The sequence below is a fragment of the Lactuca virosa genome, chromosome 4, assembly GCF_052849685.1.
Source record: "Lactuca virosa cultivar CGN04683 chromosome 4, Lactuca_virosa_CGN04683_v6, whole genome shotgun sequence".
NCBI classification, from domain to species: Eukaryota; Viridiplantae; Streptophyta; class Magnoliopsida; order Asterales; family Asteraceae; genus Lactuca; species Lactuca virosa.
The window spans coordinates 526587493-526601968 of NC_136429.1; the positions used below are offsets into that span (position 1 = coordinate 526587493).

The window sequence follows — 14476 nt, forward strand, 5'->3', positions numbered from 1 at the left end:
AGCCACCCCGCTGTCTTACAACACTTCTATCACTACCTGCCCACCTAGTGAATGCTACGGCCACCCTGTAGTCTTGCAACACTTCTATCGCTACCTGCCAACCAAATAAATCATGAGTCGAAGCCTCATTCGACTATACCCCAATCAGGTATTCATTTCATGCTTCGAACCCCAAAGCCTTTATCAGAAAAGAACATGCAAATAGGCTTTAACACGATCCTTCCACCAATATCTAATCACAACTCCTCTATGCGCCATGACTGATGCTTCACATATTTGGGAAAAGATAACCTGAATCCTCATTCCTTGTGCAAATCTTAGTCCACATTGTTATTGGAACTGGCTCTCCTCTTGCCTGCGGTATAAAAATCCTCCTTGTTTCACACCTGGAAATATTCCTAATAATCCTAACGGTTCTCCCTCACTTAGATTCAACTGCACTATGCCAATCCCATAATTGTTGGATTTCCGAACCCTCTCACAAACCTATCTGATGACAAACACGACTACATTTCAGATCGAAACGGACGGGTCACCAATTCAACAACTCACTTATCGAAGGATCGATGTACTCATATTTTTCCAATAGATCCCATTCGATTTCTTCTAGCAATCCCAAGGGCTGAAATAACCCATGCGAACAACACTTTCCCATTACTTAAGAGTGATACACTACCCCTGCTCATTCCCTACTGATGGTAGTGGTCGACAACCTGAGCTTTACAGTAGCTAGCTTTCCTTGACCAACCAAGCCTAGCGCTTATACATTCCAAGATCGGGTGATTATTCCCAATACCTCAACAAATCTCAATATCCTTAATCTCTTTCTGTTGAATCCACTACAAGTCCTCGGTGACTTATCGGATGATGAAGAACAACATCTCAAATATCCAAACGGGTACCCAACTGACTCCACAACCTACTTGCACTTAGAGAAATTCCCATGTGAACCTGCAACTGACCACAATACGAAGGTATGAACTTAACAAATACCGATCTTACACCCATGATCAAACCAATTCCTCATTGCCTCAAAACCATGAAGAACTCCTTCATATCATACATTTAGACTCGACATGCCCACCTCGCAGATTCCTTGAATTCTTGTTGATACCACCAAAGATCGGACCGACTGCTTAACTTTTCTTACTTTAAGCTTGTTCCGATGATGATCGATGCCTCCCACATCGAAATCCAAAACTGGCTCACCCGAATATCACCTAAACATGGCTCTCGGTATGCAAAATGGCATATGAAGATTCTCAAAATAAAATGTCTGCGACGTCAATTGGTGGAACTTAGATCTCCTCGGCCTGTGACTAAAATGATCGGTTCCTCACCACGAGAACTTCCACCCTAACCCCTCACGACCACCAGTAAACCTCAGAGTGGTTGGAGTAGGTGCCGTCACTGCTCCCCTCATCAACTTCAGACAGTCGTCCTTTTTGTGGACCACTTGGTTGAATTGGAATCATAATGGAATCGTCCCTTGGGGACAATCTTTGCTGACATGACCAAGTCTGCCATACTTGTAGCAACCCGAACCCCTAGATCAACAAACTTTATCGTGTTGCTTCCCGCACGTGCTACACTAACCTCGGCCCTACTGTCCTCTCACTCGTTGATCAGAAGTATTGGGTCTCTTTGTAGGCCCACTAATTGTCTACATCTGTTCTGGCTTCCTTTTCCCGAAGTGATCCAAATCAATCTCCCGCTTCCGGGATCTAGTATCATGTTATTCAGGGTCTTACACCCTGACAAGCTCACAAACTCCCTAATGTCATCCCTCAGCATATCATGATACCTCACATTCTTCATATCCTCGCCTGCTGCATACTGCAGAGCCAATAAATCCCTCTCCCGAAACTTGGCAGTGATCTCTGCCACATTCTCAGTAGTCTAGCTAAGGCCCTGAAACCCCCTCGCCAACTGCTACACCTCAATTGTCGGTGCAAACTTCTCCTGGAATCTCGTGGCAAACTCCCCCCAAGACATGGCCACTACGGCCGCAGATCCCAATGCCCTACTGACCTCCCCCTAATCACGACCTCGGCCCCTCAAAAGACAATATGCAAAACCCACCTTCGCCCCCTCAAGGCAGAAGCTCGTCCGCTGAGCATTCTCCATGTCAGCGATCCATTAGCGGCTATCAATGGGGTTCATATCCCCAAATATCTCTGGAGCTCCACAAACCTTAAACTCCCAGGATTCGGGAGTTCGCGCTCCCAACTGTCCTGCCATGATCTCGGCCCGAAAAATCCTTGAGTCTCTAATCCAGCAACTCCATAATCTCATAATGGTAAGCGTCCCGAGGCTACTGCATAATCTCTATGATCCACTCCTTAGTCATACCAAAGATCACAAGAGTCTGATCTAAAATATCGTTGGTGATCTTCGACGAGAAGAACTCCCACATCTGCTCATCAATCGGCTCAGTGCCAGCACCTGAGTCTGAACCAGATCCTTCACCATGAGTGCTCACCACCATACTCAAAAGCAACCATACAATAAGCAGAACATACTTAAAGAATCCTTATCCCACAGGTTTCCTAGATTCTCCGTGACTTCCCTTGATTCGAGTATGGATCTTGTGCTTTCAGTAGTACGGGACCAATACTGCCTTCCACACATATCCATACTTTCCTCAAGTGTTGTCCGAATCCTCCAAGTTACTTCTTTAATCGGTACCCTAAGTACCTACTAAACAACACAACCAACCCACTAAAGCACTTCCCTAGGCTCTCCTAGGTTCCGACCTCACCATGCCATTAGTTGCTGAAGAACTCCCACTAATATCAGCTAATTACTTCATGAATATAATCACTTGCCATAAAGCTTATATAATCCTTCGAGTAACAGACTCAACCTTACAACGGTTAGACTCAAACGAGAGTTGCGCAATAGCGCCAAATCCGTCACTTTGAGATTATTTAACCTTTGCAACATCTGACTTGACATATTCACTTAATAGTTAACTCACATCACTAAGAGTTTCACAAAGCACAAAGCAAGCAACATTCGTTCAATAACACTCCAAGACATAGAACAAGAAAAGGACATCCCAAGCTCACTTACTAATATCCATGTTAGGAACCTCCACTCTCACTGCCGGTTGCCTTATGCGTGAAAATTGTACACAATACAGGATTAAATAGACTGTCGAATAAAAGACTCTACCCAAGGACCATAACCGAATAAGGAATAGGAAATAAGGCAAATCAGACTTTCTTGGGCTATATGATCCTAATCGTATACAATTTTTAAAGCATACACTTAGCAATTATTGTTACCAATACATATTCCCAATCATAGCATCCAATGCTTCCTAGGCTACAAGGCGTCACATATCAGGCCAATCTATCATGCAATTCCTGAAGGTATCCCTAGCCTTATCCTAGCATGCAACATTCATATTATATAACATATGAACATGTATGGGTATTCTGGGAATCACTTACTTGAGATCAGCCGATTGCAAGCATCACACCCCCTTTTCTTTATAAAAATATTTTCGAAAACTTACTTTCTTTAAAAAAATCTTCTTAGAAACTTATTTTCTTTCAAAAGATTACCAATTCCTCAGTTTGAGTTCAGACATACCCGAGAGTGCACCTGAATCCCTCAAACCAAGGCTCTGATACCAACTTATAACCACCCAAAAATTTTAAGGTGAAAATTTCATTTTTAATTTAACCATAAACACCATTTATCATTTTCAATTGTTCCAAAAGTATATCAAACTAAAAATTGTTATCAGAGTACAATCCCAAAATCTTAAAGTGCGAAAACTTGCGTGGGTGCGCTGCAATCAAGCAAGGCCCTTCCCTTTCGAACTGGAAGTACCTGAAACCATAAACATAAACTGTAAGTACAAAGCTTAGTGAGTTCTCCAAAATACCCCATACCATACATACATATCATTCAAACATAACTAGGTCTATTTCACCCCATTCAATATTTTTCAACCGGTAATGGGTCTATTTCACCCCCTTCGGTATCTTTCAACCGATATTGGGTCTATTTCACCACCTTCGGTATATTTCAACCGGTAATGGATATATTTGACCCCCTTCGGTATCTTTCAACCGATACTAGGTCTATTTCACATTTACATCTAAGCATGTAATCATATCAACAAAAGTCATGAAGACAACAAGTATAAACATACATAACATGGAATTGTCACGAAGACAACTAACATTCAATTAACATAATTTAGTGGGCTGACATTGGTGCCTTCGACCCACGAGTACAATGGAGGAAACTCACCTCTCAATCTAAAAGATCGCTGAACAGGACACTTCTTCGAATTTCAGTTCTACTGGTGACCTATTCATTGGAACAAGACCAAACTTAACTTTTAATCAACATACCCAAAATACCCCTAGGTCAAACTTGGTAAAACTCCTGCTCAAAGTCAAATTCAACCGGGTCAACTCGGTGAGTACAGTGGGTGTACTCAACAGGTACGCGGGGCGTACTACACGTTTGACCAGAGTCGAGGAGTTGACCACGTACGTGCAACGTACCCTTTGGTACGTCAAACGTATGCAGCTGCCACCCTTTCTTCCCATTAAGAGCTTAATCCTTAAGCTCTTTCGTCCAAAATCCAGATATAGCCCTGAAATGTTGTTCTTAATGATAAAGTTTCCAACTTTATGATCTTGCATGGATATTAAGTGTGCAATACCAAAAATCCTAACTTCTTAACTCACTAAGACATCCTAGCTCATGCATGGAAGGAAACTAAGGTCCAAGATTACTTTTTTATGGTTCCTAATAACTCCATAATAGGTACAATTTCCAACTTTGTTCATTAGAATGATCCAAACAACCAAGATCTAGTCTTTAAGTCTCAAAGGGACAAAAAGTGCATCTTTTCAACTTAATCCATTAAGTCCAAGTCTCCACCTTTAGAAATGAATCAATATGATGTTTAGATGGATAAAGTTTCCAACTTTATCCATAACAAGCTCACAAACTTTCAAGATAAAAAATTTATGCACTAAAGTGACCAAAAGCTCATAACACCCAAAACTAGCTAGATCTAACAAATACATCATCAAGATTCAAGCTTTATACCTCTAGAAGAAAGATCAAGGTGAACAAAGTTTGGGTCTACAAGCTCCAATGCAACCAACACTTCTCCAAAGAGTTCCTTCTTCTCCAAGATGCACCAAGAACACTCTAAAGCACTCAAGAACACCTTCTTTTGCTCAAAAGGCTCAAACTAGGGTTAGGATTTTCAAAGGAGGGTGTTGGAGAGGTGGATGATAAGAATGGAATGGGTTTGGGGAAGTTAAGGAGCTTAAATAAGGATCAAACTACGAAAATAGGGTTTGGGCACTGATCATGTACACCCAACATACTCCAGGTATGACTAGTACGCCCATCGTACATCATGTACGCCCAACGTATTGGACTAAGCCCAAAACCTTCCTAACTTCATACAGTCATAACTTCTTCGTTCCAACTCCGTTTTCGACGATCTTTATATCCACGAAAAGGTATTGAAGAGCCCCACAATATTATCTATATATATTGCATTAAAAAAAATTCATAACAAAAATCCATATTTCATGCAAGAAATTTGAAACATCACTTTTACCATTTTACCCTTTGACTCCAACACAAACCAAACTCTTTGATCCCGTAATCTACATTACCCACATTCAATTTGGTCTAAACCTCTCTTTCTCAAAGCCCGAAGCCTTATGATACTTGATAAAACAACCCAAAAATACAGATAAAAGTTTTGTTTTTAAATTCATTCAAAACATAAGATAATCATATCAAAATAGTCGAAAGTGTATGATAGCAACATTTTATCGGAGTACAAATTCCCAAAATCTCATAATGCATAAAACCATAGGTGGATGCAGTGTGATCAGGTTGGGCCCTTCCCCTTCGAGCTGGAAGTACCTGAAACATAAATTGAAAACCGTAAGCACAAAGCTTAGTGAGTTCCCCCAAAATTCCCTATACCATATAAACATACAGTGAAGCATATATGGGTGCTTGCAATCCCCTTCGGTCTTTTTTAACCGGATACAATCAAGCGTATATGGGTGCTTGCAATCCCCTTCGATATATTTCAGCCGGATACAATCAAGCATATCTGGGTGCTTGGAATCCCCTTCGGTCAATTTCAACCGGATACAATCAAGCATATCTGGGTGCTCGTAATCCCCTTCGATCTATTTTAATCGGATACAATCAAGCATATTTGGGTGCTTGCACTCCCCTTCGGTCTATTTCAACCAATATCGGGTCTACCGATCCCAAACTAGATTGTTTGTCGAGATGTGTGACATCTTCGTTCGCTAATGAACTTCTAGACTATGAAATCCCCAATATAGCAAAGTTGCCACACCTTAAGACTTACATTGGAACCACGGATCCACATAGTCACATAGACACATACGAATGGACAATGACTTCATTAAAGTTGGACGAGCGATGCTGATCTACGTATTTCCCGACAACCTTAGACGGCAACGTGGGAACGTGGTTTGAAACGCTGCGCCCTGGGAGCATTTACAATTTCAGCCAACTAAAGTATATTTTCCTGACGAATTTCATGCAACTACGTAAGTACAAAGCAGATTCACACTCGATCATTAGTTGCAAGAAAAAGGAAGGAGAGACAGTACGGGAGTACTTCACCAGGTTCACTAATGCTACATTAAACGTCCCAGGACACGACGAAGGATTAATAGCAGGAGCCTTCACATGGGGCCTCCTCCCAGGACCACTGTCCCAGAAGATCATGGGAAAGATGCCCCAAACGCGTGTCGAACTAAAAGAAAAGGTGGAGTGTTACCTAAGACAAAAAGAAAGAAAAGAAATCAAACAATCGTACTTGAATGCCATGACCGCCTCAGCCACAAAGCACCACAGCCCACCGCCACACCACCAAGAAACTCCTGGTGGCAGCAGGCACTTTGGGCACGGGAAACGTCCTCAAGGACGTTTTAGGTCATTTCAAAGAGATGGTAGAAGAGGCAGACGACCAGATGTCTACGTAGTCTCTGACAGACAACCAACAAGAGGAGCAAAAGGTCGGTGCTGCGAATACCATAAGAGTAAGACACACGACACTATCAACTATTCAATGCTAAAAAGGGAAATGGAGGAGAAACAACTAAAGGGGGCATGATAGAACTGGCATGGATCCTCCACGCCAAGTTCGATGCAGAAAATGCTAAGGACGCGGCGAAGGCGCATGACCAGCCCCAAGAGATCTTGATGATCAGATCCAAAAGAGGGAGGCAAGAAGAATGCATCGGGGTAGACAACCTTGCAAAATCTATGAAAATCTTAACGTTCTCGGCAAAAGACCCACATACTATAGGATGGCGAGGAGACAACCTGCTCATAATTCAGGGATCCATCAGAGACATCACTATTCACCGGGGGTACATAGACACCAGAAGTTCAACATATATTATCTACGAACATTGCTTCTGTCTCCTTCCAGATAGGTGGAAAGGGAACCTTAAACCTGCAACATGACAATTGACATGCTTCATAGGGCACAACCTATGGCCCCTAGGTACGATCCACAATCCGTTCATGCTGACCAACTACGATAAGACAAAGAGGAAGACAACACTCATAGAATTCATTGTAATGAGGTATCCAACGGAGCACAACATCATCCTCGGGTGAAAGACCCTACTCAAATTCGGAGCAATCCCATCAAAAACGCATGGAGTAGTAAAATTTAACACAACAGAAGGACCGGGGACGGTCCTAGCAACGCCACCAAAAGAATTGCGATGCTACGAGATCATGCAGCCGAAAGAAATCACATAGGAAACTAAAAGGCCGCAGGAAAAGCCAATCAGCGGAAATGATATCATCAATAGAGAATACCCAGATCAGTCAGTCAGCATATGAGGCAACCTTCCTTCGTCGACAAGACATGCGCTGATTGAACTGCTAAAGAAATACAAGCACGTCTTTTCTTGGACCCCTACCGACACGGTGGGAGTAGACAGGGAAGTCATAGAACACAAAATCATGATCAAACCAGGAAAAAATGAGGTCAAATGTAAAAAGCAAGTCCAAGGGGGGAGACATGAAGATGGAAATCAATGCTAAAGTCGCCAAGCTGACCAAGGCAGGAATACCTCGAGAGGCAATCTTCTCTATTTGGATTGCAAATCCCGTCATGGTCAGAAAACATGATGGCACATGGCTTATGTGCATTGACTATTTTGATTTAAACAAACCTTGCCCCAAGGATTTTTACCCTCTACCAGAAATCAATCAAAAGGTAGAATCCTTACAAGGTTTAGACTGAAGTGTTTTCTAGATGCATATAAAGGATATCACCAGACCCTGATGAGCAAGGAGGATGAAGAAAAGACCTCTTTTTTTACGAACCATGGCGCGTTCTGCTACACTAAAATGACATTTGGCCTGAAGAACGCATGATCAACCTACCAGTGTCTCGTTGACTTCATCTTCGCCAAGCAGACCAGAAGAAACATCAAGGTATACGTCGACAACATGGTTATAAAAATCCCAGATGAGAAAAGACTACTGGAGGACGTAGAAGAAACACTCAGAACACTGGAAAAGGTCAAGATGAAGTTGAACCCATGGAAATGAACTTTTGGCATAGAAGAAGGGCAATTCCTGGGGTATTACGTCACCAAAGAAGGAACCCAACCCTGTCCGGTCAAAGTTGACAAGCTGAGGGACGTACCATCCCCACACACCTTGAGATATGCTCATGGGCGAAATGGTAAACTAAACGCTCTGAGCCATTTTATCTCTAAGTCAGCAGAAAAATACATGCCACTCTTCCACACTCTCAAAGGAGGCATTGAGAAAAGAAACTTCCAATGGACGCCGTCTGCAGAAACAGCGCTCCGGCAGATCAAGGAGGCTCTACATAAAATACCTACACTAGTCAGACCCATCTCGGGTGAAACACTACAAGTATACCTCTCAGCGTCAAATGAAGCCATGTCTTCGGTACTGGTAGTAGAAAGGGAAGGAAAACAGACACCGATCTATTTTGTCGGTCGGGCTCTATAAGGGCCAGAAACCAACTACCCTATCCTGGAAAGGTTGGTACTCGCTCTCATCTACGCCGCGCGACGTTTGAGACGATACTTCCAAGCACACCAGATAGAGGCATTGATGAATTGCCCAATTAAACAGATATTAGTCAAGCCAGAAACATCCGGGCGCCTAGCAAAACGGGCAATCGAGTTAGTAGAACACGACATCAGCTATCGCCCACGCACCATCATCAAAGGGCAAGCGTTGGAATATTTCCTTCTTGAAATTCCAGGAGAAGTAAAAACAGTCATCTATGAAAAAGAAATATCAAATTCACACCGGAAAAAAGGTAGCCAAAAATGGACCCTATACACTGACGGGGCGTCTAGAAAAGAGGGATCAGGGGCAGGCCTAATCCAAACAAGCCCAAGTGGGGAAGAAGTCACCTACACCCTCCGCTTCGACTTCCATACCTCTAACAACGAGGCTGAGTATGAAGCATTGCTATTCGGCCTACAATTGGCAAGACAGATGGGTGCAAACGCAGTGACAGCCCTAACGGATTCGAGGCTGACAGCTAATCAAATAAACGGGGAGTTTTAAGCAAAGGAAAAGCAAATGGAGAAGTACATAAAGGCCGTTCAGAAACTCGCCAACCCTCTCAAGAGCTCCACCATTAGGCAAATTCCAAGAGGGGAGAATAGGAGAGCAGACACCCTCAGCAAACTGGCATCAACATGCTTCAGCCACTTATCCAAGAAGACTTTGGTGGAGGTGCTTAAGGAAAGAAGCATAGAAGAACGTCAAGTGCACACCTTGACCCGACACGATGCACGTGGATGACACCAATCATTGAATACCTGCAACACGACGTTCTACCCGACAGCCACAAAGAAGCTAGGAAAGTAAGAATTAAAGTGCCACTATATACAATCGTAGAAGGAGTGTTATATCGAAAAGGGTTCATGAAACCATGGTTAAAGTGAATAGATGAAGCTAACGGCAAGGAAGAACTTTGAAAGGCACATGTCGGGCCAGTCGGTGCACATGAAGGAGCAAGGGCTCTCACGGGGAAGATACTCCGGATAGGCATTTACTGGCTAATCATACACCAGGACGCGACGACAATAACACATAAATGTGTAGAATGCCAAACTTACTCTCCAATACAAGGGGTTCCCACGACACCTATGGCAAGCATCACTAGCCCATGGCCTTTCTACCAGTAGGGAATCGACATTGTCAGACCGTTCCCGGACGCCCCTGGAAAGGTGAAGTTCGTAGTACTTGCAGTCGACTACTTTACCAAATGGATAGAGGCCGAGCCAGTAGCATGCATATCCGGAAGGCAAATGATCAAATTCTTATGGAAAAACATCAAGACGAGGTGCGAAACGCCTAGGGTACTGATTAGTGACAACGGGTTACGATTTGTAGAATACCCATTCCAAAGCTGGTGCGCTGAAAAAGGAATCAAACAATGATTCACATCAGTAGCATACCCCTAGGCTAACGGCCAAACTGAAGTGTCCAACAGAAAGTTGGTGAATGGAATCAAAAAATGCCTAGGGTAGGCCAAAGGTAATTGGGTCGAAGAACTACTTGGAGTACTTTGGTCGTATCTAACCACACCGAGAATGAGCACAAAAGAAACACCTTTCAGTCTAACTTACGATACAAAAACAATGCTACCAGTAGAGCTAGAAATCAGCTTGCCTCGCACGACTTATTTCGAAGAAAGAAGTAGCAATAAAGACTTGAGGTTAAGACTAGACCTCATCAAAGAAAGGCGTGAGCAATTGAACATTCGCCATGCGGCCTACAAAAGCACCGTAGAAAGATACTACAACCAAAGAGTCAGAGAAAAAGCCTTCAAGATAGGAGACTAAGTCCTGAGAAGGAATGAGGCAAGCCATGCCCAGCCACGAGGAAAACTAGGCCTCACGTTAGGACCATATAAGGTAATCGAAGCGCACCACAACGGGTCCTATGCACTTGTCACAATGGAGGGGAGGCCAATCCCCAGAACATGGAACACCAGGAATCTAAAGAAATTCCACTTTTAGGAAGGAAATTGTCGCCCATACTGATCACTGGGAACGACAACTAAGTCTTAACGCACTTTTTTGCAAGATTTAAAGTACTTAGTGTATTGCATGCATGTTAAGTACTTAGTGTATTTGTTGGGCTCAGAATAACCATTTTACATTAAATACTTAGTGTATTTGTTGGGCTCAGAATAGCCATTTCACATTAAATACTCAATATATTTGTTGGGCTCAGAACAACCATTTCACGATTAACTACTTAGTATTTGTTAGGTAGAATACTGTGTCACATTGTAGACGTAGTATCTATATCGTTAAAAGTAACCGCCTCATGCCATACGTGAACCTTGAATAATTGCTATGCACTTGAAAGGCAATAGGTGGCAACAAAAGAGGCTCACAACAATCACAACAAATTTAGACGCCCAACATGCCCCACCAAAAGGGACAGAACTAGACCACAAATAGAATACAACACATTACAAAGGGAAAATACATGCATAAATACTTTACATTGTCAAAAGATGAAATAGTCATTACAACCAAAGCCACGAAGGGACACCAACACTTTAGGCTGCCAAAGGCCACACAAAAGACAAACATAAAACAAACAGAAAATGAGAGAGTAAAACAGCAAGCTCCATAAACTTTTTCACACCTCGAAGGGTAGCACACGGTACAAAGTACCCTACGAACAAAAGGACCAGATCCAGGGTCGTTTGGGACTAGAGAGACTCCCCTCGGATGAGTCTGATGAAGCGAAGCCCCACCATGGCCCCCAGGAGAAGAAAGGTTGGGATTGGATTGTGAAGCAAATTGAAATGGAATAATGGGCGGCTTAGACGCCCTCTGATCCCCCTCATACTGTTGTGTGTAATCATCAGGGATCACTGCGATCGCCTCCGGAGTAGAGGAAACCGAGCTCAATAGACATGCAAAATTCCGCCTTGACCGAACACGCCTCCCGATGTTGATAACATCATAGGAGGCCTCCCCTATCGTCAAGATGGCTTTCCTCTTGGATATGGCCTGTTGAGCATCCGAGATAATGTCGTCCTTGCTATATTCCACCATATCAACATGATTAGGATCTGTGATCGGAGACGGGTCGACCGTAGTAATGGGTTGAGTGATCAAAGGTCGCTCCCTAATGGTCGCAGAAGATCCTTCCAGGGCCAGCGTAACCGGAGTAGGACTCGCGACAAGCCGATCAGCACGACACGGTGGAAGGAGAGTTTCAAAAATATCAGTCTCACGATACTCCAATTTCCATTGATACCGCTTCCACAAGACGTCGTCCTTGGATAAAGGGGACTCGACTCCTGCCAAAGAAGAGCTCATAAGCAAAGCGACAACTATTACCAGAAAAAAGAGGAGGGAAGGGAAGTAGACGGGGAATAAGAGCAAAACCACTTACCATGAACAAAAATGTAAAAGATGGGCATTTTCCCCCGACGCCTCCAAGTAGGACTCATCCCAACACCAGCAAGAAAGACCTCCGAGGACTCCTCAGGCATGATATTGATGGTCTTCAAAAGATCAGTAGTAGCCTGATTATAGGGAAATAGTTTTGGTGTAACATTAGAATAGTTATTTGCTCAGTAGTGCCCACGACCAACACAATCTTGGTTGACCAACAACCACTTGTCTGCCAATTCTTGGGGGATTTTGTCGTCAAGAACCAAGACATGACCACCGCGTCGAGCGGAGAACATATACTTGTCACCTGTAGCACTAAACCAGAAAAAGAACTTGAAGACAAAGGGATCAGGAGGCACACCATTGTCCCGACAGATCATATCGAACGCCACCATTTTGTTAACAACGTTCGGGGTAAGCATTTGAATATTACATTCGTTCTTATAAAGAAGCTCGTCTTGGAAGTCAGTGAGAGGAAGGCGCATACCAGCATCAAAAGTCTTCAAGTAGATACCAACCTTGCCGACAGGAGGGGAGAAAATCATTAAGTCAGTCGCCGGAAACTCCACACCATCAGTCGAGGAAAATCCATAAACATCACTGAGAAGCTAAAATTCGGCATCAGAAGGAGTAACACCAGGTTGAGCAGCCATCAAAGCAGAGGGGAAAATAAAGAAAACCTTAAGGGAAGAAGAAGGAAAGACAAGAGGAAAAGGTTAAGCCGATAAGAAGGATCCTCAACTTTATAAAGACTAAGGAAATGCATGATATTCAAAATGCCTGACGCAATGATGTAGCCGGCTGTCATAATGGGCGGTCACATCGCCGAAAAAATCGAAAGCGTCGATTGAATCAGAACTCAACGGGTGTACAAAGCAGTTAAGTCCAGAACATCATAGCTAGTCTAGAAACGCTACGACTACTGGACTAGGGGACTTGATAACGTGCTCCCCCACCCCAGCACAGGTCACGAGTCGCGCTCAGATGCACCAAAGAACTCCCGAAGGCAGGCCCATGCTTAATAGAGGAAGCCCGATGAAACCTCACGCTCGTGGGAACCCCTAAGAGCAGGGCACCGGCGGAGAAGGCCTGACCCCGCCAGGGGTGCCTTATACTCCGCGACAAAAGCATGACAGCTCTAGACGACAAGGGAGATGCTCAACGCATTACCACATAAACCAATCGTTAACTCTGACAGAACGAGGAGCACGATTGCCCAATCAGCGCGTCCGGTCCTATCGGGTCTGACGCCCTTGTCTCGTACTGAATGGTAGGAAACCTCGGTATAAAAGGCCTCCTCTAATGCCCAGAAAGGTAAGTCGCTCTCTCCTAGTTAATCCCAAAACAATCAAAGTCTATCCACCGACTTGACCGTTAGAGCATTTTCCCAGGACCCCCTCCCGAAGAACGACTAATGGTTTTTCCCTGCTATGGCCTTGTAGGTTCACCGGGGTAATCAGAATTAGTGAAGGGCATCGCTCGGAGACGAGGTCACATCAACCCCCTACCCCTACCACATAATATCATAACAAAAGAATCATAGATTCATTAAGAAAATACATGCATTATTGACAAATGTCACAAAGACAATTATCATATTACATCATAAACTAGTGGGCCGACATTGGTGCCTTCGACACATGGATACATTGAAGGAAAACTCACCTCAGACTGAAGATATGAAATCACACTCAACGGTCGACTCGCGAAATCCTCTCCATAAGTCACAAGTATAAAATCCTAATTAGCACTCAGGTCAATAATCTAACCCGAGATTTCAAACCCTAATTCTTGACTTAAAAGCAAAAAGGGTTGCTTAACCCCTTGCCTCATTGGGCCTACCCCATCAAGGCCTAAATACAAATTAGTCTAAAAAGGCATTCCAAGCCCAAATACAAAGGCCCTAAGGCCCAATATGGCCCAAGAGCTCCTAGAATGGCCTAAAGCCCATAAATGTCCGCCTACTATAGGTAGGCCTGAGACCCAAACAT

At 43.6% G+C, this 14476-nt stretch overlaps 1 protein-coding gene across 1 annotated transcript; it reads left to right on the plus strand.

Moving 5' to 3' along the window:
- Window positions 1-9156: 9156 nt before the first annotated feature.
- Window positions 9157-9621, plus strand: LOC145107143 (uncharacterized). Its single transcript, XM_079044004.1, has one exon. It carries the CDS (start codon window positions 9157-9159, stop codon window positions 9619-9621), a length of 465 nt encoding a protein of 154 aa, XP_078900130.1.
- Window positions 9622-14476: the final 4855 nt, after the last annotated feature.

What these genes read in the sequence shown, in the direction of transcription:
- LOC145107143 (XM_079044004.1), top strand. Translation starts at nt 9,157, where the DNA reads ATGAATTGCCCAATTAAACAGATATTAGTCAAGCCAGAAACATCCGGG.